The following is a 25415-nucleotide window of genomic DNA, read 5'->3' as shown; positions in this document are numbered from 1 at the left end:
AATTACATAACTTTCCCAAGTATAGAGTTAATTAGTGTGCAGTCAAGTTTGATTGGACCCCACATTCTTTATACAATGTCTTACCGAGCACTTCCAGAAGGACTAACGATTAAAATATATCTCTTTAACAGACAAACTGAAATTCACAATAGTAATTCATCCTCACAGTGATTCTATTTTCCTCCAACATTTATTATGAAAATGGTCAAACATAGAGAAAAGTTAAAAAACAAACAAACAAACAAACAAAAACTCTATAGTGAATACCCATAAACTCAGCTACTAGATTTTACGTTAACATTTTGCTATATTTGTGATAATATCTCTATCCATCTGTCAATCCTTCTATTCATCCATAAATGTAACTTATTTTATTAATGTACATAAAAGTTAAGTTGCAGAAACACAGTGATTCTATTTTTTTATTACTCTTTTTAAATCAAGATGGAGTCTTGCTCTGTCACCCAGGCTGGAGTGCAATGTCACAATCTCGGCTCTCTGCAATCTCTGTCTCCCATGTTCAAGCAATCTTCTCACCTCAGCTTACAGAATAGCCAGGATTACAGGTGCGCCACCACGTCCAGCTAATTTCAGTATTTTTAGTAGAGACGGGGTTTTACCATGTTGGCCAGTCTAGTACTGAACTCCTGACAGGTATCTGCCTACCTAGGCCTCCCAAAGTGCTGGGATTACAGGCGTGAGCCATTACACCCAAACTGATTCTATTTTAAAAGAGAAAGTTTTGAATAACTCTTAATATTTGACTTTGAAAAAAATTACTTATGTAATTATAAATATTAAGAATTATCCATGTAAAAGGTGGTCTTCAAACTCCACAAGCTATAATTTCAGGATTTCTCCTACCATTCACAAATTCTGTCAGTGAGTAACCTTGAATAAATTTAATCTTTGAATTTACTCCAAACATCCATTCTGAAATTAACAAAAATTAAAACAGCTGTTTAATAAAAGTTACACTTATTTGACTGGGATTTAACTTAACAGGTTTAAAGGAAATTAGTTTTAAGCACTTCATTTTTCAAAGAATAAGATTTATATTCTCAAAAAAAATACAATTCCATAATTTTAATACTCACTTTCAAATATTTTTAAATCCTACAATTTATAATACAGTCTCAAAAGTTGATTAAATCATTAGCACCAAATAAACAGAGCTTACAGCAAGCCTCAGAAACTTAACCCAGGATTTCATCTGCAATTGATAGTTTTATTCTATATTCTTCCTGGTAAATACAAACTAATTCATTCTTAAAGTATTTGTAGCATGAAAGGGGCCACCAGTCTTCCCTTCAAATCTGTTAATAAGAAAATGAGGCCAGGTGCGGTGGCTCATGCCTGTAATGCCAGCACTTTGGGAGGCCAAGACATGCAGATCACAAGGTCAGAAGATTAAGACCATCCTGGGTCAGGCGCGGTGGCTCACGTCTGTAATTCCAGCACTCTGGAAGGCCGAGGCAGGCAGAACACAAGGTCAAGAGATCAAGACCATCCTGGTCAACATGGTGAAACCCTGTCTCTACTAAAAATACAAAAATTAGCTGGGTGTGGTGGCAGGCACCTGTAGTCCCAGCTACTTGGGAGGCTGAGGCAGGAGAATTGCTTGAACCAGGAAGGGAGGTTGCAATGAGCCAAGATCATGCCATTGCACTCCAGCCTGGGCAAGAGTGAGATTCTGTCTCAAAAAAAGTAAAAAAATAAAAAATAAAAGACCATCCTGGCTAACATGGTGAAACCCCCGTCTCTACTAAAAATACAAAAATTAGCTGGGTGTAGTGGTATGCGCCTGTAGTCCCAGCTATTCGGGAGGTTCAGGCAGGAGAATTGCTTGAGCCCGGGAGGCGGAGGTTGCAGTGAGCCGAGATCATTCCACTGCACTCCGGCCTGGGGACAGAGCGAGAGACTCTGTCTCAAAAGAAAATAAAAAGAAAGAAAGAAAGAAAATGACAGTAGAGGGTGGGCATAATGACTCCCAAAGCCAATTCTGGGGACTGGGTTAAAAGTGGTTGTCAGCAAATTGTGAGAACAAAAGATAACAAAGCTGTATTTTGACATTAGATTATTTCCAATGAATACCATTTTTAAAACATCTTTTAAGAAGTCTAAAATCTGAAACAATACTTTTGTCAAAGAGCAATTAAAAATAAAATTTTTATTACTACTCTACAACTAAATATAGTTCTTTTGCTTCATAAATACCGTTCTAAATCCTCAATGTGTCCCTGCAAGGAACCACTGCAAAGAAACGGTAAACTGAAATTAACTGTATTTTATAAATCACAAATGAGTTCAATCCTGAAAAGGGGGAAGAAAAAAGTCATTTTTTCAGTGAGTATATAAAAACTATCAAATCATTCCAAACAGAGATGAAATGAGAAAATAATTATTGTTATTAAGCAGTTTCTTTTTTGAAAATTCAAAGTGTTTTAATTAGAAATCTGTTATTTTCACAACTATGCCTGTTTCTGATTGCCACATACTTTTTCTCTTACTGTAGTTTTTCTCTCTCAATGAGTCACCCTAGAAAAAGCTAAAACTGAAGAGAAAAATAACAATCAAGTAAAATAGATTGTAATGACTGCATACCATACCCATCAAAATGAATGCAATAGCTTTTTCAAAAACAGAAATTAGGAATATTAGTTTTTATCTTCAAATTCTACTCTATTCTCTATCATAGCATTTGCCTAAAGAAATAAACACTCCTTTGGCCTTATAATTTGGCTGGCACACCCGCCATTGCAAACAAAGGGGGGAAAAAAAAACATTTTAGATGGCTCATTCAAATGGAAAAACCATATATCAGAAGTTATTGTGTAAAACCTCAGAACTTGTGGTGGAAAATGAAGTTTGGCAGAACACATTCAATTAGATTTGACTCTTCAAAATATTAAATAATTACAATGACATTACAGCTTTGCCTTATAACTTAAAACACAGAACTTCCTTGCTTCACCTCTTTTTTAGACATTAGAGAAAATATGTTAAAAGAGAAGGCCAAAGTGGTAAGGATAGACTCAAATGAAAAAATAAATAAATAAATACTACAACTTATTTCACCTCATATAGAATTTTCAATATATTTCTTTCATCATTTATCTGAATCTCTATTATACATTTATAGTATACATTACTGCAGTGTATATACCAAATACCTGATAATTTTCATAATTTATTTACATTAAAAATCTGGGTAAACTCGTAAATCATAAGGCCCTTTTCAGCATTTTTTAAATGAGTTACATTTTAAATAGTACCATGTAATTATCTGTTACTAACAGTGACCATTTATTGCACACTTCCAAGGTACCAGTCTTTTTCCTATACATTTGCTCACTTGATCTCAGCAGCCCCACAAAGGTAGGTATTATTCTCATTTTATTGTGAGGAATTTAAGTCATTGAGAGGTTAAGAGCCCAAGAACACAGTTAATAAATGGCAGGTCTGGCATTCAATTCTAGGTCTACATAATACTAACATCTGGAGTCCAACACATCCCTCTTCTATAATACCAAATTATGGTAACCCACAGCTAGATCCTCCAAAGGACAATGTAAGTGATGGCTCTCAAAATGAGAAAAGGAGATAACCTGTCTCAATCACAGAATTGTTTTTTGAGGGGCTCCTTATACATTTTGACCTTTTTAAAAAAACAAAAAGCAATAACAAGTTAGCAGGGTTAGAATGGGTAGTGAGTGGTCCACTTTGGCCACAATCCTCACCACCACCACTAAGCAGAACTGTGGTTTAAGATAATGACTGGAGCTCAAAGGTGCTTTAAATTCCAACATGCAAGAAAGTCCAGTGGCCTTCCAAATCGAGAATTTCGGTGACAAGCATTCCAGCATAGCCTACTTAATATCTGGTTTGGACTGAATTTTTGTGTCACCCTCAAAATTCCTATCTTGAAGCCACAGCTCTCAATATGATGGCAACAGGAGGTGGAGCCTCTGGAAGTGATTAGGCTTATATGAGACCCTGAGTGTGAAGCCTCCCTGATGGGCTTAGTGCCCTCATAAGAAAAGATCAGAGTTTCCTTTCTCTGTCCTGTGAGGACACAGTGAGAAGGTGGACATCCGCAAATCAAGAAGAGGGTTCTACACCAAGAAGTCAATCTCCTGGCACCTGGATCTCTGACTTCCCAGCCTCTAGAACTGTGAGAAACACATTTCTGTTGTTGTTCAAGACACCCAGTCTATGGTATTTTGTTACAGCAGCCCAAGCTGACTAAGACAATACCTTACCGTCTAACATCCTATCCCATCACATAGCAAATTATGGAAGTAGGGGTCTTCAGTCATTTTCTTTATAAAACATCTTTAATGGATGAGCGTGATGGCTGATGCCTGTAATCCCAGCACTTTGGGAGGCCAAGGCGGGCACATCACTTGAGGTCAGGAGTTTAAGACCAGCCTGGCCAACACAATTAAACCCTGTCTCTAGTAAAAATACAAAAGTAGCCAGAAGTAGTGGTGGATGCCTGTAATCACAGCTACTCAGGAGGTTGAGGCACCATAATCATCTGGGCCTGGGAGGCAGAGGTTGTAGTGAGCTTACACCACACCACTGCACTCCAGCCTGAGCCACAGAGCTAGGCTCTGTCTGAAAAACAAACAAACAAACAAAAACCCTTTAACATGGCAGGGTGATGTGCTTATAGATTAAAGAAAGAATTAACTATTAACTGCTTACTGACTATACTTAAGGCTACCAATAATACTGACATCATTGATTAGTTTGAAACATTTGAAATATTTATTATAATTCTGGTTGAGTGCACATCAAATATTTTCTTTATTAAAATATTTAATTGGCTAATTTTATAAACAAACTGCCAAAAAAGCAAATATAATAACCTTTCAGATAAATTAGTCACTAAGAAATGGTACCATAGTGATTGCTGTCGAGGCAAGTTCATTTAGGAAGCAAGGAGAAACCTCTTGTGGGCAGTATCTATTTAACAATCAAATTTTCCTTTTTTAACTGTCATTGGCCAAATTTTGCACCACATAAAATGAAAAGCCAGTTGGAGAAAAGGCAAATATATGGCTGGCATATTCACTTTTGTCAGTTTTTCAAAATGTTTTTAACATAAATTTCAAATTTAGGCAGACCAAAAAGATCCAAAGTTCTTAAATTTTTTAATTGTCTTACATAAATTTGTCCAGGATTTTCTGATCATTAGCTGTTGTTCTAATTAAATTTATTTTCTTTCTAATTATTTTTATTTCAACTAATAAGCACCAGCAGAGCTTCGGGGCAGAAAACAGAAACAGTTATTAACATAGAACAGATGTTGCATAATTTTCTATTTTGTATATAATAACTCACTTATTCCTCACAACTCTGTTCAAAAGGTCTTATATTTATCAGCATTACACATCAGGTAATGAGATTTTAAATGCTGGAGAACTTGGTAAGGTCATGCTGAGCTGTGACTCTATCTCAAATCTTCCGATTCTGATTATCAGGCTCTAGAATCCACCCTTAGCCACCAGGATGACCAGGATGACCAGGAGTGGAAGATGAGAAAAAGCCTCTGAGAGGTCCCTGGGGCATAATCCAGGTTGGAGATACTGGGGGAATCTGAACCCCCAAAAGGTTTTCAGGCACCTCCAGCCACCAGGGAGACTACTAGCTCCAGTTTCACAAAGATTCCTGTAGGGTAAGTCCTAAAACACAGGGGAAACTATAGGAATCTTTATTCCTCATTAACTCTAAAGTCTGTTGCCTGGAAAACCCAGGCTACTGCCTCCATAGCAAATCCTTACCAGATTCCCAGGAAATGAAATCTATTTTTAAAACCCCTAGTTACATTCACTTTCGTTGTTATTTTACATGTGACATCTACAGAAACACTCTGCTCTCCACACAAGAATTAAAATGTGCTACTCCCCTCTCAATATGGAACCAAGGACACAGTCCTGAATAAAAGCAAAAAGCCCTGAAATACAGGTTCGATGATGATGTGGAGCTGAAAATACGAGCAAATCTTGGCTATAATTATGGGCCACACCACACCTAACAAAATTAAATCTCACTGACCTACACTAAGAGCCATACCTTTATAGAGAGAGTTTGAAAAAGGAAGATAGGACATAAAAACTATAGCTATAGAAAAGGCTTAGATGATAAAATTGAGAAAATTTTCACTAATAACTGAATATTAGCACCAAAAGAGTTAGTGTGCATTTTGATTAATTTTTTTAAATGCAGAGTCCAGAATCAGGGAAGTTAGAGTTCCAATTTACTTATTCCAAGCTAAAGTACTGTATTTACTGTCAGATTCAAAGATTTATCCTGAAAACTGGACCTGTCAGCAACAAAGTGCATTAAGACCAGAAACCAAGGTCATACATGAGGTAGAGGTCCCTTAAATCCATTATAAAGTGCCTAGAAACAATACATTTCCTCAGTAGTTAGCAGTACTAGCTCAACTGCCCACTGTGAAAGGCCCACAGCAGGAAAAATTCAAGCACTGGAAAGGAGGGTGCATTCATCAGTGGTGCTGAAATGGTTCAGATACATCAGAATCACCTAGAATACTTACTGAAGGTGTGTATTACCAGGTTCTCATGGCTAATGAACTAGAAATTCCAAGTTCTAAGTACAACGTACATTTATTTTTTTTTAAAGTATGCCAGGTGGTTGTGGAATTCTATGATGAAATGCCAGATACAGGTGATGGGGAGGAAGGCAGCAAATCACACTGCCACGTGTGTACCTATGCAACAATCTTGCATGTTCTTCACATGTACCCCAAAACCTAAAATGCAATTAAAAAAAAAAAAGTTCATTTAAAAATACCACATTAATTAAAACTGCAGGACCCTCTTCTAATTAGTAAAGTAATATATCAATTGATTCTTTATCCATTTTGTCAGCATATTAGAAGAATATTTAAACAAAACAGAATGGAAACAATTTTTTCTTATGCTGGAAAATTATGAATACAGGTTTGCTTGCACATAGTATAAATTTACAAGATAAATGTATTAACATATAATTCATTCTAACCACTTCCAGTGAAAGAAATCACACTTGACACATCTGAAAAAACTGTAAAAAAAAAAAAAAACCTAAAATCTATAAGTTAATTTCTGTTACACTCATTTTAAAAACTTACTAGTGGTAATTAAAAGGTATTAGTAATTCCTCCAGTTATTTATTACGGGGGTTACATTCTGACTGAATGCCAACCACTCACTCACTGAGTACTGTAGCACCAATAATAAACAGGAGGAAAAGAGGTGCATGCTGCCTCATGGGGCTTTTAGTCTAAGATAGATAAATTGATAGCAGAGTGGTTATAAGAAAACCTAATTGTAAAAATCCAACTTAAGTGAAATACAAACAACGCTATAAAAAGATTTTAAAATACAGAGGAAAATACCATTTCCTTATTTTTATTGACGTAGAAGCAAATGGCTTTTAAGGACAGTTGGATATTAAATTTACTGAAGCTGGTTAAGTATACTGTGGTAGCATAAGCAATACCCTCTTTCAGGAAATACACATTGAAATATTTAGGAGTAAAGGGATGCACGTAACTTACCTTAAGTGGTTAAAACAAAACGTGTGTGTGTGTGTGTGTGTGTGTGTGTGTGTGTGTGTGTGTGAGAGAGAGAGAGAGAGAGAGAGAGAAAGAGAAAGAGACAGACAGACAGACAGACAGAGAGAGACAGAGGGAAAGGTGGGGAGAGAGAACAAAGTACAGGATGACAGAGAGAGGAGGAGAAAAAACAACATACAAATTGGGATAAAATGTTAATAAATCAATCTGCATAAGGTTACATGTAGTTTTTGTGATTTTTTTTTTATTTTGGGGACTCTTCTATAAATGTGAACTTATTTCAGAATAAAACACACTTTTAAAGTAGAAGAATGGAGATAAATGGGAAAAAAAGATTGCTGATCATTCTTGAACAGGGGTTGTAGTAGATAGTTCATTCTACCATTTTCTCTACTCTGTTTATCTTTAGGGGTTTTGTTTTGTTTTGTTTTTGAGACAGCGTTTCGTCACTCAGGCTGGAGCATGGTGGCATGACCATAGCTCACTGCAGCCTTGACCTCCCAGGTTCAGGCGATCGTCCTACTTCAGACTCCTAAGTAGCTGGGTCTATAGGTGTGCACCACCATGCCCAGCTAATTTTTGTACTGTTTTGTGGAGGTGGTGTCTCCCTATGTTGTCCAGGATAGTCTCAAACTCCTGAGCTCAAGCAATCCACCCACCTTGGCCTCCCCAGGTACTGGGATTACAGGAGTAAGCCACCGTGCCTGGCATTTACTCTGTACATTTTTGCAATTTTCTGTAATAAAATGTTAAATATAAAGAATAAATGAAATCAGGTATGTAAAGTAGCTAGCACAGTGCCAGGCAAACAGAAAGCATTCAGCAAATGCCAGACATCTTTATTACAAATGAGTTCACCTCTATCTTGACTATTAGCTTTTGGCATTTAATTGCACACCAGGATTTACTACAGTCCACAGATGTTAGGTGGTGCTCTGCTGGATACTGCAGGGGACACTCACACAAGTCAAGGAGCTTATGCCCTCAGGATTCGGTTCATCGCAGTAACAAAAGGCAAAAACAGCAAAGGCTCAGGGGTCCCACAAACTGAACTAAAGTTAACAAGCCAACATCATCTCTTTCCTATGTAATCTTAGACAAAATTATATATTTGCTAGGAAAATCTCTTCATCTATCACATTAAAAAATTAAAACTATCATCTATCTGTTTATGAGCCTATTATGAGAATAAATGAGATGCTCGAACAGTGGCACTGTAAACTCATATCATATAAATGTTAGTTCTCATTTTATTGTATGTGGAGCCAACATGGGGAGAATGATGCATGTACCTAAGTAACTACAAAGTAGAGTGGCACAGTTGTAAAGCCTCACAGTAAAAGATAACATCTAGCCAGGAGGGCAAAGGAAGTCTTCATGTAGAAGGGGAAACTCAAGACGGTCTTTAATGGATGGAAGGGCAGAAAATAGAACTGGAGAGAAGAGTAAGGAGGACTCTAAGCTACTGAGGATCCTAGTGAAGGCATGAAAAGGGAGAGAATCAGGATGCAACAAAGTAACAGAATATTTCAGAGTCTCAGAAACAAACACACTTCTGTCAAAGTAAATGTGAAGCAACTGCAAAAGGCCTGCCTGACTCAAAGCAGGGTCCAAGCAAGTGGTTTACTACTCATCCAACCCCAGTTCCAGTACAGGGATTCTCCTCCTGCCCTGCCAGTGCCCACACATTTCACTCTGGAATTGTAACGTTTTTTACAGTAAAGCACTCTTTTTCAAAGGAAATAATGTAAACAAAACATAATGCACATACATACTGCTAGGAAAAGAAATGTTTGCTACATCCAGGAAAACTTCGATCCCAACAAAAATGAACATAATTTAAATGAGTTTATAATTTACATTTGGCTTCAGAATATAACTTTTTTCAATGAGAAACTTCCAAATCATATTTTCTCAAGCCAATAGTAAAGTAAGAGAATTCTTTAACTACCAACCAAAAGATCATCAAAGTGATCATACAACTTAAGTCAAATGCTGGCAATCTGATTGACTTTCCTGGAATGTGGATTAACTTAAAATTACTTGACTGTATTGTTTTTACATTTCATTTTGCCCACAGTACATAGCTATACTTTTTAGGAGGATGTCATTTTGTTGTTTTTTTATAATCCTTTGAGTCACACATATCATGAAACAATGAATCCATAATTATTCCATGTTGATTTATACTTTTTTTTTTTTTTTTTTGGAGACAGAGTCTTACTCTGTCACCAGGCTTGGAGTGCAGTGGCGCGATCTCGGCTCACTAAAACCTCCATCTCCCAGGCTCAAGCAATTCTTCTACCTCAGCTTCCTGAGTAGCTGGGATTACAACTGCCTGCCACCACGCCCAGTTAATTTTTTTTTTATTTTTAGCATAGATGGGGTTTCACCATGTTGTTCAGGCTGGTCTCAAACTTCTGACCTCGTGATCCAGCCCCCTCGGCCTCCCAAAGTGCTGGGATTACAGGCATAAGCCACCGCATCCGGCCTTGATTTATTTTACATGAATAGTTTCATAAAGATTTAGGAAGAAAGCTATGTAAAATGTCTTAGCACACTAAAAGCCATAAATCTATTTTAATGCACTTAACTGAATATTAAATTTTTAAATGATGGGAAAAAAAGGCCATAAAAAGTTACATACTAATAATCTCAGAAATCACCATCCCAACCCACCTTCTCATTAAACAGACAAGGAAATTGAGAACTAGGAAAATTAAGGAGCTTCCTTCCTGCTATCTAGTTAGGAAAATATCTAGAGTTAAGTTCATGGTTTTTTTTGGCACCTGGCACACTACTAAGACACCACATACAATACTGGACTTCCTTTTGATATGACACATAAATGAAAGACAAACCAAAACACATACACAAATCTAGGTTTACTTCAAAAAAAAAAAAAAAAAAAAAAAAAAAAGCCAAGTATTGCCACTGTTTTGAAGAAACCACTTATGAGCTTAGACTATCTCCCCACCCTCAAAAAAAACCTCTAACCATGTTGGAATATTGGAAAATATTCAGCTTTTAAATACTTATAACAGTTTAATGATTTAAAAAGACAAGAAAACAGTAACAGAGCAATTAAACCTACCCATGGGATACAAAAAGCCCCTGAAATAAACAGGAAACTGGATAGGAGTAACTCAAAGAACCTATGCAGGTGTGGCACTCTTGGCAGGCTGCTCAGCACCAAAGGCAGAAGTGATCACAACTGTGACTCAATTCCCAATATTAAAAGAAATCAAAGGAAGGCAAATCTAAGAAAGTCCAGTTCACTGATCAATTCTCTCCATTAACAGACCAAGTCTACTGCTTTTTAAAGAGGTCTCTGAATCCAAAGAAGCTCTCAACACTGGTTATATAGTAAGTTACCACAGTGCTACCTTTTCATATCAAACTGATGTCCAGCTGGAGCATAGAGCATGCCACAACCATAACGCAGCTGTGGAAATCTGCTCCATTTGACCCTGTCCTTTGCGATTAAGGAGAGGACGTGCTGCAGGTTTAGGAGGAGTAAGGAGCTCCCAGGCAGACCTCACAAGTGCCAAAGTGTCACTCTAGGAAGTTTCATTTCTATAACTTCGCATGGCCCAGGCCCTCCACCAGAACTACTCTCGTACTTCCTTCCAGTGTCTGTAGTCTGAATACCGTGAAGTGAAGCAGAAATGAGGACTGACTGTAAGACAGGAAAGAGCTTTCTTCACTTAGGAAATTTGTACCCAATCATACAAAACTCAAGTCTGTACCACTTCACAGCTTATTACAAAATTCTGCAAAATATTCAGTGACTGAATAAAGCACTTAGCGTAATAGGAAAACTGCACCTAGTCACATAAAATCGTAACCAAAAAATGCCCTAAAAAAACCTAAAGTAGATTTCCTCTTATAACACAAATAGTGTTATAAGTTTACAAATGCTTAATCTTATTTTTACTGTATAGCTAGAATTCATGCAATACACATATTTATGTGTAAACATTCTCCCTGAAAAACAACGTTTTGTAGGTAATCGATTCATTATTTGCATATATTTAACATAAATCACTACACAAAACAGAAAGATTAATATTTTAACTACTTTCTGTTTTCACATTTAACCAGCTACACAAATTTAATGTAACTGTTAACAGTGGTGGCCAAGCAAACAGAATTTCTTATGCCTAAATAAACAAAATTTATGTACACCAAAGAATTGAAAAAATCTGATAAAACTTACTTGCTACTCCTGATGCAAGTCCATAAAGTAGTCCTCCCCCATCCGATTGTTGAGGGAAAACATGGGCTCCTGGAGGAGGTGGCTTTTCTTGTCTGATAAAGTTATACAATAAGGTCTTCACAAGTTTGCTGGTGTACGGAAGACTACACAAAAGGGAAGAAAATCAAACTCATATTTATGGGAGTCATCTAATTCTGAATAACAACACAGAAATAATTCTGCCATTAACACTACATATTAATATAAAAGGGTTATTGGTACAGCTCACAGAAATTGAGCACTGTCACATAACAATAAGACCATGGACTTGGAGAGCAATTTTGAGGCTTAATCCTGGCTTTTCCTCTTGCCACATCATAAGATACTGATCAAATTACTTAAATACTTTTTCTTTGCTGGGGGGAGAGACAAGGTCTCACTATGTTGCCCAGGCTGGTCTCAAACTCCTAAACTCAAACAATCCTTCTGCCTCAGCCTCCTAAAGTGCCTGGGATTACAGACATGAGCCACCATGCCCAGCCCACTTGAACTCTTGAGCTTTGGTTACTTTATCTGTCTTCTATATAACACTGTGAGCTATTATAAAATTAGTGCATAATACATTACCTGGCAGTTGAAGGGAAGTAGTAATATAGAACCAGTAGAAAAAAGCAATTATTTTAAAATAACAAAAAGACTATACTTTTAAAGTACAAAATTATTCAATTATTCAATTGGTATTAAACTAATTCCTGCAATCTAGAGTAAACTTTTTAACAGATTCTTTAATGTACTATTGAGCTTCTGAAATATGGTTCCAAGATGAACCACAAAAATCAGTAAAGAACATATTATGGTTTAAATATTTGGCACCACAGTGATACTATAAAAACCTTCCTTAGAAAATAAGAACACTAACACTCTCTATGCCTATTTTTAAAAAGCAACTTGAATACTTCTGGCACTATAAGGAATGAAGTTCACAATCTTGTTTTAGCAAAGATGCACACAGTCCCACGATGCCAGCACTACTTCAAACCCCAGTCAGAGATGCAATCCTCTAGCTCCAAAGCCCGGGTCCTTTCCCTCTTATCAGTGATTTTCAAATATGTGCAAAAAACATACATGGCACAGGAATAATCAGGGTAGCAAAAAAACATGAAGAAGACAAAGCTCCTCACTACCTGAGAACTTCCTCAAAGGTACTTCATTTGGATTTGTTTTACATTTTTAAAGTGTGAAGATTATGTTAATATAAAATCAGGTATGTGCATGTGTGTTAGTCATTTACATCCCCATACCCCAGGAGATTATAAGCTTCTGCTCAAGAACATAGCCCCACAGCCTAACATGCCTGGCACATGGTTAGCACACAGTAAATATGTGCAGGCTCAACGAAGTAGTAAGAGTCAGTGAAGAGGTTGTTGGAGAAGTCCAAAGAAGGTGACAGGGCACAGATCACAGTTGTTTCAAAGGGACTGGTGAGAAGAGGAAGACACAAAAATAATTTGAACAACAAATATGACTTGACTGCTTAAACATAGTGAATGAAGGAGAAGAAAGAAAAAGATGATTTCAAAGTTTTTGTTTTAGGAAGCAACTACTGGAGAGGGTAATGAAGCTGAGGGACAGGAAAAACAGGGAGGATGGGTAGATTGCACAGGAAAGCAGAATGTGGTTCCTTATGCACTCGGTTTAAAGAGACTATGGAACAACTAGAGCAAATACCTGGTTGGAGATCCGGGATGATACTCAGGTGAGAGACAAGACTAGAAATACAGCTTTCTACAATGAAAAAACTAGACATATTTAAAGTAGAAACATACCATGGACCTCGCATCAAATACTTGTGGCTGATGCTCTGTCGCAAAACTTCTTTGTGGAAGAGTTGGCAGGAAAGGAAAACAACCATTGTTGATATAGCTTCTACTGATATTTCATATGTAATATCTCTGAAATGGAGAAAAAAAAGAGTAACAATCACTTTGGAAGATTAAGACACTATTCTTTTCTAAATGATCTCTACATTTAAGAACTCAAATCTAAATATTCAATATTTTCAGGTTACTGAAAAATATTAATATATTTAATATAAAAATTAAGTCAAGCAAAAATATTAAACTCCTTCTCGTCATTAGCTCATGTAGTTGGGTGAGTTATCCCATTATTTCCCGCTCCTATTAAATGACAGGTCTATTTGAGTATAATGGAAATAGTTACCAGCAGTGTTCTGAAGATCCACTCTAGACCTCTATATTCATTTCTGTTTAGTGATAACACAGAGACAAATACTCAGATTGTAAAGCTGAAGACAAGTTACAGTGTAGGGAAGAAAACAATGCCTTTTGATGTTGATGATCACTTTGATCTTGTGTCTCTAGTGCCTACCTTTCTCAAGGCCAACTTTGCCATGTTCAGCAAAATATTAACAGTAAATAACTTATTCCTGTTTTATTAAGTATACTTTGATTATGAAGCGTTACTCTGTCCTCTCAAGATCATTAATCCCTTTTGGAAACAAGTCTTAGATCAAAGAAAAAGAAAAAGATTCAGCTGAATAGAAAGCACAAGGAGGAATAAAGGCATCCAGAAATTTTCAGTTACTGCAAAAGTTTAAACAGGATTAGAATGCGGAACATGTCAAGTTCAATGGATTAGAAATCTGAACACAGCAAAAAGAGCAATAGCACCAAAGAATACTAAAATATTTTTATCAAAATGAAATATGAAAAACAAAGAAAAATACCACCTGCTTAAATGAAAGCTCATTAAACAAATTAGTGATGACTTGATTCTAGAACTGGAAAACTTAAATTCTACTAGATAGCTTAAGGAGTTATTACTGATAGAAATATGTTTAAAAGGCCAGGTGTGGTAGCTCATGCCTGTAATCCCAGCACTTGGGGAGGCTGAGGCAGGTGACTCACCTGAGGTCAGGAGTTTGAGAACAGCCTGGCCAACATGGTGAAACCTCGCCTCTACTAAAAATACAAAAAATTAGCCGGGCGTGGTAGTAGGAGAGGCAGAGGCAGGAGAATCACTTGAACTGGGGAGGCAGAGGTTGCAGTGAGCCGAGGTCACACCACTGCATTCCAGCCTGGGCATTAAGAGCAAAACTCCATCTCAAAAAAAAGAAAAAGAAAGAAAGAAAGGTGTTTAAAAATGACATACACAAAACAAAACATGAGAAGCCCACACAATTAACCTTATTATGTATTGAGTAAAGCTCAGTTCTACTCAGAAATTTGACTTTTAAAGTACTATAAAAACAATTTGTTTCCTGAAATTTCCATCATCACTGTTGTAAAAATTAACCACGTAAAAAGTAATTCTTGGGCGTGGTGGTACATGCCTGTAATCCCAGCTACTTGGGAGGATGAGGTACAAGAATCGCTTGAACCCAGAAGGCAGAGGTTGAAGTGAGCCAAGATCACACCATTGCATTCGAGGCTGGTTAATACAGTGAGACTCTGTCTCAAAAAATAAAAAATTTAAAAAACAAAATAAAGCAATGCTTGTATTTGTTCTTCTTCCATGAAGTGAATGAAAGACAAAGTTGATGTTTCATTTCATGTTATGATTTATTAATGATGATTTGATTTGGGTGCTTGGAACCCAAGAAAATTTGGTATCACAATAATCATTCATTCCTAACATAGCCCACGCCTGCCTGGAATCCATATCCATACTCTATAGTCACTTGGCTAGGCTTTTCAGTTGGGTCAGGGTTTAAAGCCAAATCCTGAAGTAACAAATACTGGGCTGTGAGTTACAGTCTATTTAGATAGGTGGATAGATCACTACATCCAATACATTTGCAAACGTATTCTTTCTTTTCTTGTGGGGAGGTGGGGACAGGGTCTCTGTCCGTCACCTAGGCTGACACCTAGTGGCGTGATCTTGGCTCACTGCAACCTCTACCCCCCAGGCTCAAGTGATCCTCCTGCCTCAGCCTCTCAAGTAGCTGGTACTATAAGCACACACCACCATGCCCAGCTAATTTTTGCCTTTTTTGTAGAGACAAAAATGTAGGCTTTACCATGTTGTCCAGGTTGGTCTAGAACTCCTGTGCTCAAGAGATCTGCCCACCTGGGCCTCCCAAAGTGTTGGGATTACAGGCATGAGCCACCATGGCTGGCCATAAAAGTATTCTTTGATTGCATGAACAGTAAAGAATCAGCTATGGTGGTTTACAATTTAACATCTTACTCTATGCCCCAGACCTAGAAACAAATTGTTTTAGTTTGTTTAAACTAAAATCTATGACTATTAATAAATACTAGGTCTAATAACCTTAGGGAAAGAAAATGTATTTAGAAAAAAAGGTTGTTCTCTTTAAAAATCAATTGGGCCAAACAACAATCAGAAGTGAGAGAACAAAAAAGGTGTTAACCTTGGGTCATCCTCTCTCACTGTGGAATTCTATAAATGTAAACAAATGAAGAACAGAGGGTTTGATGCTGGGAGGTAAGGAAAGCTTCCAGCACATAAGAATTCTGAAGCAACATGACAATAAGAGTCACACCAAGCTAAAAACACATTTCCCAAAATTCCTAAATGGAACCATATGTGTCTTCTGTAGGCCCAGAGAAACAAATTATATCAAATTGCTTATCACACTGTATTTTTGCTCATTATGTGGTTCAACAAATATTGATTAAAAATGTATTCTTACTATGTCTAGACAGGCATTACGATACACATTGGAGACATATCCATCAACACATAGATAGGGTTCCTGCCTTTATGATGCTTACAATTAAGTGGAAAAGAGAAAAATCAAACAATAATCACTCCAAAAGGAATATGAAGAAAAAAAATAAGTAATAACAAGAGAGGATTACAGGACACTCTGATATTAACCATGAGATCAAAAGAAAGCTGCTCTTTAAAAAACGGCATTTATGGCCGGGCGCGGTGGCTCAAGCCTGTAATCCCAGCACTTTGGGAGGCCGAGGCGGGTGGATCACGAGGTCAAGAGATCGAGACCATCCTGGTCAACATGGTGAAATCCCCCCGTCTCTACTAAAAATACAAAAATTAGCTGGGCATGGTGGCGCGTGCCTGTAATCCCAGCTACTCAGGAGGCTGAGGCAGGAGAATTGCCTGAACCCAGGAGGCAGAGGTTGCGGTGAGCCGAGATCGTGCCATTGCACTCTAGCCTGGGTAGCAAGAGCGAAACTCCGTCTCGGAAAAAAAAAAAAAAAAAAAGGCATTTAAAACCCAAAGTATGAGTGGCAATTACTTACAGACAAATCTATCTCCATCTTTCTTTCTAGAATATACAGGGTTCTAGCTAGAGGCCCTTTCATTTTTGCTGCTTGTATTCTCAACTCTAGTATATATATAGGTACTCAGTGGCTAAATGGAGAGATGGAGGGATCTTTACTGTTTTCATGTTGATTGGAAACTTATTGGTGAACATCTTCCTTAATAGATCCATCACATAGTGTACAGGCATATATAACTTAGAATAGCAAAGAGGAAGAAGAATGCTGAGGTTGGGTAATGTATGTTCATAAGCACAAATGGAATATGCATTGCAACAAAAATGTAAAGAGGATCTCATGAAAGAAGGATCCAGAATGTTGTTGACTGGCTTACAGCTGTCCTTTGTTGATTTTGTCTGACCAAAACCCACTTCCCCTTTTTCTGGCAGAAGCAGCCCTTTGTCCTCCTGAGAATCTCCCTCCTCTCCATACATGTGGATCGGATGGGGCCTGACTCTGCCTCCTGGTCATAAGAGGTGATCCACATTTGGCCAATAAAAATGATCCTTGTCAACATCCTTCCCAGCATTTCTGGAACTATCAGAAAAGAGGTACTCTCTCCTTCTGAGATTGTGACTGCTAAGAACCATGTATGGGTAGAGCTGCCGCTGATTTTCTCTGTCGATGGATCCTGCCTGAGAAAGTGGCCAATTGAGAGGACAAACACAGCAGTGACAAGAGATTGAGGGAGCAGGAGGGAAAAAGAGAGGAGTCCTAGTGAAGGGTCAGCAGAATAATCAGACATAGAGAAAGAAATTACTATGAAATCCAGCAAATCCCATGAAAGAATATGAACTATCTGTATTAGGAAAACAAAGATAACAGCAACCAATTCTGCCTGGGGCAGAAGGGAAATGCTTCACAAAGATGATGATATTTGAACAGAGGAAGAACAAGAAGAAGGGAAGGGCATGAAAGTGAAGAAACCATACAAAGGCAGCCACAAAAAGGTCTGGTAGTTTTGAAGAAAACAAGAAATTTAATACTGATCAGATTACAAGAAAGTAGGGGCAAAGGGACTCAAAGCTGGGAGTTGAGAGATAAATAAAATGGAAAAGAAGCTTGTATATATTGGAGAAGTGAGATTAAAACAGTTATTAAAAAATCAACAAACTATTCAAATTAATTAAAAATTCAACTAGGCCAGATACAAGATCAGCTTTGAAAGATAAATAAAGAGCATTTCTCCTTAGCAGCATTAACCAACAATAGATTATCAAAAACAAGATAGCATTTTGCAAGACTGCCACAGTAAGTAAAATATTTGGAAATTAAGAAGTCATAGGGCCGGGCGCGGTGGCTCAAGCCTGTAATCCCAGCTCTTTGGGAGGCTGAGGCGGGTGGATCACAAGGTCAAGAGATCGAGACCATCCTGGTCAACATGGTGAAACCCCGTCTCTACTAAAAATAAAAAATTAGCTGGGCATGGTGGCGTGTGCCTTTAATCCCAGCTACTCAGGAGGCTGAGGCAGGAGAATTGCCTGAACCCAGGAGGCGGAGGTTGCGGTGAGCTGAGATCACGCCATTGCACTCCAGCCTGGGCAACAAGAGTGAAACTCCGTCTCAAAAAAAAAAAAAGAAGTCATAGGGCCTCTTTGAAGAAAAACATTTTAAAAAGACAGTGCATGATTTGAACAGAATGACAATACCATGAAGATAACAGTTCTACACAGATTAGTATAGAAAGTCAAGGAATCGCAGTCAAAATTCTCACTGAACTTTTCTGAAGAACTGCATAAGCTGATTCACTTTTAAGAAATAATAAACAAATAGCCAAGTCAACCTTGACAATAAAGAGTGAAGAGGGGCACTTTCCCCACCAGATATCAAGCCACACTATACAGCTGTAGTAATAAAAATAGCATCATATTTGTATAAAAAATAAACAAACCAAAGGACCCCAACTGATAATTCAAAGAGAGACCTATGTATATACGGAAATAATATACAATAAAGGTAACTCCACATATCAATGGAGAAAAATAGATCGTACAGAAGATGGTCCTCGGAAAAACCTCTCATTACATAATTGCAGATCCCTACACTTAAAACATACTCAAAGACCTACTACAGAAGAATTAATGACTTAGATGTGAATGATAAAACTTAACAGAAGGAAATGTATAATGAGAAGTTTGTAACGTAAGCACAAGAAAGGACTTATTAAATAAAATCCTAAGAACAAAAACCACAAAGTCAAAAATTACCATTTAATTTCCTCAGAATTAAAGATTATTGTTCAGCAAATGAATCCGTGGACAAAGTTAACAGATAATAGACTGAAAGAAGAACAAGAAACTAATATCAAGACTATTACAAGTAACTACTGAAAACAACCAATAAAAAGGCAGAAACTGTGCTAGAAAAAAAAAAATCGAAAGATAAAAACAGGCATTCTGAAACGATGTGATACGCCCTTATGCCTTAGATAATGCAATGCGTTGCCAGGCGGTGGTGACATAAAAACCCTCATGCTCTGCTGACAGGAATACTGACCAACAGAGTCAGTTTTAGAGAACCTATGTCCGTTCACACAGACACACACACATGCATGCGTTCATGCCAAACAATAATCCACAGAGATATGTCTGAGGACTGTAGTAGGCATCCTCTAAAATGACCCCCAATCACACCTCCTTCCTGCTATTCATGCCCTTGTGTAATCCCGTCCCCTTGAGTGTATGCTGGATCTAGTAATGCAGAATACAACAAAAGTGACAGTCGTGTCACTTCTGAGAGATCAGCTTACGAAAAGACTACGATGTGTGTTGAGTGTCCCCTCTTGCTCTTCCATTTGCTGGCCAGCTGCCTGGCTGTGGGCTGACTTCCTGAGAGGTCCACGCAGCAAAGAACTAAGCGAGGCCTCCAATCAACAGCCAGTGAGGAACTGAGGTCTTCAGTCTAACAACCCTTGGGGAATTGAATCTTGCCAATGGCCAAATGAGAGGCCTAGGAAGCAAGGCCTCCTGCAGCTGAGGCTTCAAGTGAGACCACAGCTCCAGCTTGACTACAACCTCATGTGATACCTTGAGTCAGAGGCTTAAAGCTAAGGTGTACTCAGATCTCTTATCCTAAAAAACTATACAATAATATTTATTGTTCTAAACAGCTAAGTTTTAGGATAATATTTTATGCAGCAATAGATGAACAACATGAAAAATCCATTATTTGTTGGTGGGCAAAGTTGGAGGCAACCCAGGTATATCTGAGGAATTAAATAAGTAGAATGTGGTGGAGCCACACATGGAACAGTTTTAAAAGCCACAGACTAGATGTTCACTTAGCATCATAAGTAACTCTTAAAAACAGTTTTGGGAGGGAAAAAGTAAAAAACAGAATGAGTTCTATAACACAAATCTATTCACATACATGTTAAAAATACATGTACACAAACAAATAACATTTTGTACTTGAACAACATATACATATAGAAGTAAACATATTAAACACACTAGAATGGCTGTTTATGGGAAAGAAAAGGAATGAGGGAGTGAAGATAAAAGGGAATAAACGAATGGATGAATATTAAATGGAGGAAAGGACAGGCCTTGCAGGAGCTGATGATGTTAGTGCTAAAGAATGTGACAAATTCAACCCTATGTCTGATGGATCTAAAATCAGGGCTTACGGGATGAAAGTAGGCATAAGAGGATAGGGAATATACTGATGTGGGAAAATTTTTAAACTAATCCAGGAAACAAAAGATGCATGTGATAAATCATTTAGGGGGAACATAATGAAGACCTCCATTAAAACAACAACATTAATGAAAAAGCAATCAGACTTTAATGACATGTAACAAAATAAAACTCCTACCATTCAGTGACAGATCAGATACTTAAAGTAGGCAAAAAAAAAAAAAAAAAAAAAAAAAACAGACTAATCAAGAAAGACTAAGTTTTCTAGATTTAGAACCCAGAGATGGTGACGCCATTAAGTAAATCAAGAACACAGGAAATGGAAAATCATGATATATATTGTCAACACTCATTATTCACGGATTCTGTGTTTGTAAAATCACCTATTTACTAAAATTTATTTGTAACCCCCCAAATCAGTATTGCAGCACTTCTGCAAACTGAACTAATCTACATTAATTTTCTAACTTGTACCAAAAAAAAATCCTAGACCAAATTTCATAACAAAAAATAGAAAGCAAAAACTTTCAAATGAATTCACAGATAAATTATACTATGATAAAGATGATAAAATAAAAAGCTAGGTCTGTATTTTCCTTGTGTCATTGAGAAGCCCAAGATAATGACTGCATAGCAAAGCCTCATATAAAATTGACTACCCAGATATAAAATGATGTCTGGAATTTTCTTGAAAATAATCCAAGAGGTAGAGGGAGGGTGAATGTGGATGGGGTAGTCATGAAACAAGAGTGGCCATGAATTGAAAGTTATTGAAGCTGAGTGACAAGCACATGCAGTTTCGTTATTCTCTCTATATTTATATGCTTGAAATTTTCCTTAAGTCCAAAAATATAAAATAAAAAATTATTTACAAAGTGACTCTAGACCATGAGTTTGGGGAAGTCAGGAACCTCTCTTATTCCTAGCTCCTCCCACAGTTCCCAGAAAATAGTGAGTATTTAACAAGTATTAGAATGAATGAACCATTGAAAATTCTGTATTTAATAAATCTAATTTGCTAAAGGTGTCTACTTTGAGAAGCTGAATTTGTTCTATCAGCATTGTATTAGTTTTACATTGCTGCCATTAACAAATCATTACAAACGTAGCTGCTTTAAACTGCACAATTTGTTATCATACAGTCCTGGGGGTCAGAAGTCCATTATAGGTCTCATGAGTCCATTATAGGTCTAAATCCAGGTGTCGGCAAGCCGCATTCCATTCTGGAGGCTCTAAAGAAGAATTCATTTCCTGCTCATTTGAGTTTTTGGCAGGACTCATTTCCTTGTGGTTATAGGACCCAGGTCCCCATTTTCTTGCTGGGTGTAAACTGAGGGCACTTCTCAGCTTCTAGGGGTCACCACATTCTTTGGCCCATGGATCTCTTACTCCATCTTCAAAGCAAGCAAGGGCTTTAAGTGACTCCTTATATCACAGCTCTCTGACTCACTCTGCTTTACTCATTTAAGGACATGTGAATAGACTGGGCCCAACAAGAAAATGAGTCACAGTCTCTCCATCAAAAGGTCTTTAACTTCAAACATATTCACAGCATCACTTTTGACATACAAGGTATGTTACTCACAGGTTCCAGGGATTAGAGCGTGGGCATCTTTGGGGTTTGGAATGGCATTATTCTGCCTACCACTAGCACCCAGTAAGAATCAGATTATGTGCTAATTTCAGTAAGAAGCAAAAATTTGCCTACCAGCCAGCATAAAAATATTACTCATTGTTATACTTATCTGCCAGATTAGGTGGGAAGGTGAGCATAATAAAAATACATTCATGTGTCCCATAACGATATGTCAGTCAACAATAGACCACATATATGATAATGCTTCCACAATATTATAATGCCATATTTTAATGTACCTTTTCTATGTTTAGATATGTGTAGACACATAAACACCATTGGGTTACAACTGCCTACAGTATTTAGTACAGTAACATGCTATACAGATTTGTAGCCTAGGAGCAACAGACTATACTATTCGGCCAAGGTATGTAGCAGGCTATAACATCTAGGTTTATGTAAGTACACTCTATCATGTTTGCACCATGATGAAATCACCCAATAATGCATTTCTCACAATATCCCCCATTGTTAAGCAACGCGTAACTGTATACACAATGAAGCACTGCTTCAAATGGTAGCAAAGGTATAAAATTAGAAATAGTGAGAACAGAATGATTTGGGGAGAAGAAGGTGGACAAAGATGTCAAGAACCTAATTTCCAATTTTGGTTGTCTGAGGATAGTTCTTATAACCACAAAGCAAGGGAAAATCGAAATACACAGAGTGAAAATATTCAGACGAGGATGATGACCATCCCATAGCTGCCCACCCCACTAAGAATAAAATTCAGAGTCCTTAACTCAGCCTCTAAGATCCTCTATGACTTCTGCCTCCATACTAACTTACCTCCTACCACATACCCTCCCCATCCTTGCTCCTTCTGCTCAGCTCTACTGGCCTGCTTAATGTCCTTGGATAGACCAAGCATGTGCCCCCCTTGTAACTGCTGTTCCCTCTGTTAGAATACTCTCCCATCAAATAGCAACCTGACTTTATTTCGGTTTCTAAGGTCCACTTCACAAGAAGCCCTCCCTTAGGATCTTAGCTAAAATACTACCACAGTAGTATCTCTTTCATTGCCCTTATCACATCCTGACATTACATATTAAGGTGTTTATTATCTGTCCTGTCCCACTTGTAACTAGAATTTATGTTGTATTCAGTACTGTATCCCTAGCACCTAAAACAGGGACGACAAGTACTCACATCTTTTTGAATAGTCTCTTCTATTATGCTCACAGGCACAGTGAGAAATTAATACTATTTTGGGCTTATCAAAACCATGAAAAATACATCCATTTGTGTACAAATTTTAGATGACGAATAGTATCAGAAACTTCCAGCTTCTAAACACTTTTTTATGCAGAAAAATTCGTGTCTGGGCATGCTGGCTCATGCCTGTAATCCTAACATTTTGGGAGACCAAGGCAGGAAGATCACTTGAGGCCAGGAGTTGAAGACAGGCTTGGGCAACATGGCAAGACCCCACCTCTACACCACATTAAAAAAAAAAAAAAAAAAAATCACTAGACTCCTGGAGCCACAGTAACAGAACTAGTAACAACAACAAAAATAATTACTCAACATTCATTTGAACCAAGACTTACTCAAAGTAGCTCATGCCTTCATTTAATCCATTTTCTGTCAAAAATGGTGTTGAAGATGACTGATGTTTTTAAAAAGTCAGCTTAAAAACAAGAAACCCAAGTATGAGTTCTACATATCTGGGGAAAACATGATGTAAACAGAAAAACCTTGGAACAGCCATTTAAGAAAAACATTTTAAAGACACATGTGGGCAAAATGCAATTATCCATCAACTACTGCTTCCTAGTTACCACATTCCCTCACATCTCCCAAGTACTTCTGCCTCCAAACTGCTTGGCTAACTCATATTCATAACTCAAGATTTTGGACCAGCTTCACCTCCAGAAAACCTTCCTTGACCCAGGAAGCAGGTTAATGGTGCTCCTATAATATATTCTCAACATCATTATTACAATGCTTTTCATACTCTATAGTCTACATCATACACGGCAACAAATATTTAAATTAAAAATCCAACTGACATTAGAAAATAAATGAAAAATGTAGGCCGGGTGTGGTGGTGCAAGCCTGTAATCCCAGCACTTTGGGAGGCCAAGGCAGGCGAATCATCTGAGGTCAGGAGTTCAAGACTAGCCTGGCCAACAGGATGAAACCTCGTCTCTACTAAAAATACAAAAAGTAGCCGAGCATGGTGGCACACACCTGTAATTCCAGCTACTCAGGAGGCTGAAGTGGGAGGACTGCTTGAACCCAGGAGGTGGAGGTTGCAGTGAGCCGAGACTGTGGCACTGCACTCCAGCCTGGGCAACAGAGTGAGACTCCATCTCAAAAAGAGAAGAAATAAATATAAAACATAGCTTACATATTAAGTTATAGAACCACATAGTGTTTAAAGAGAATACGGGGGCTGGGGCTACTTCCATTTCCAGCAGTAATGGACAGGACACTCAGAAGAACCATCCAAATGAAGTCAACAAAAACCATTCAAGGGCAGAGGAAGTCAGGAAGGGCACTTTCTAAAAGCATCAAAGAGCTAACAGAATATTGAAGGATTATAAGGCAAAGATACAAGCCACTAGAGAAATCCAGACCTCGGCCTGATGTCTGGAATTGCTTTGGCCAAGGACATGTTTACTGATTCCATAAGAGGAGGCTGAGAATCTGAGCAGTGCTTTTCACAGGGTTGAGGGTCTAGGGACAAAAGCTGGAGTCCAAGGACACAAGCCCTGATAATTCACTCCACACAAAAGTGTGAGGTCCTCAAAGAGATCCTCACCTTAGCAGTAAAGGAGAGAGGAAGTAAATCAACTCTCATGGACTGCAGCCCAGGTTAAACTTGTCTAGGTGGCCAGAAAATTTCAGCCCTGAAACTGAATTAAGATGAATCCAAGGCACTAAGCAGAAACAAGAGGCAATCCTCTCTGAAGAAAAAGAAAATCATCCTAACCATCAAATTGCTTTTACCACTTTACAAACACTAAAAAAAATCAATCAAAAATAGGCACGCAGAGACAAGACCACATGAACAAGAACCACTACATACCCAAAACAAACAAAATCCTCCCAATATAATAATAATAATTACCAAACA

At 37.7% G+C, this 25415-nt stretch overlaps 1 protein-coding gene across 4 annotated transcripts in view; it reads right to left on the bottom strand.

Annotated features, from left to right (window-relative positions):
- The window catches only part of DYM (dymeclin), a 439715-nt gene that overhangs the window by 290452 nt on the left and 123848 nt on the right, over positions 1-25415 (bottom strand). For all 4 annotated transcript variants that reach the window (XM_010336841.3, XM_074383488.1, XM_010336842.3 and 1 more), the window contains exons 7-8: positions 13616-13741; positions 11811-11953 (exon numbers count right to left, since the gene is read on the bottom strand). In XM_010336841.3, coding sequence (XP_010335143.2) covers positions 11811-11953; positions 13616-13741 — 269 coding nt within the window. The remainder of the gene's footprint in view (positions 1-11810; positions 11954-13615; positions 13742-25415) is intronic.

The sequence above is a fragment of the Saimiri boliviensis genome, chromosome 13, assembly GCF_048565385.1.
Source record: "Saimiri boliviensis isolate mSaiBol1 chromosome 13, mSaiBol1.pri, whole genome shotgun sequence".
NCBI lineage: Eukaryota > Metazoa > Chordata > Mammalia > Primates > Cebidae > Saimiri > Saimiri boliviensis.
The sequence above is the reverse complement of the archived record's forward strand: the minus strand, read 5'-3'. Positions and strand labels throughout refer to the sequence as shown.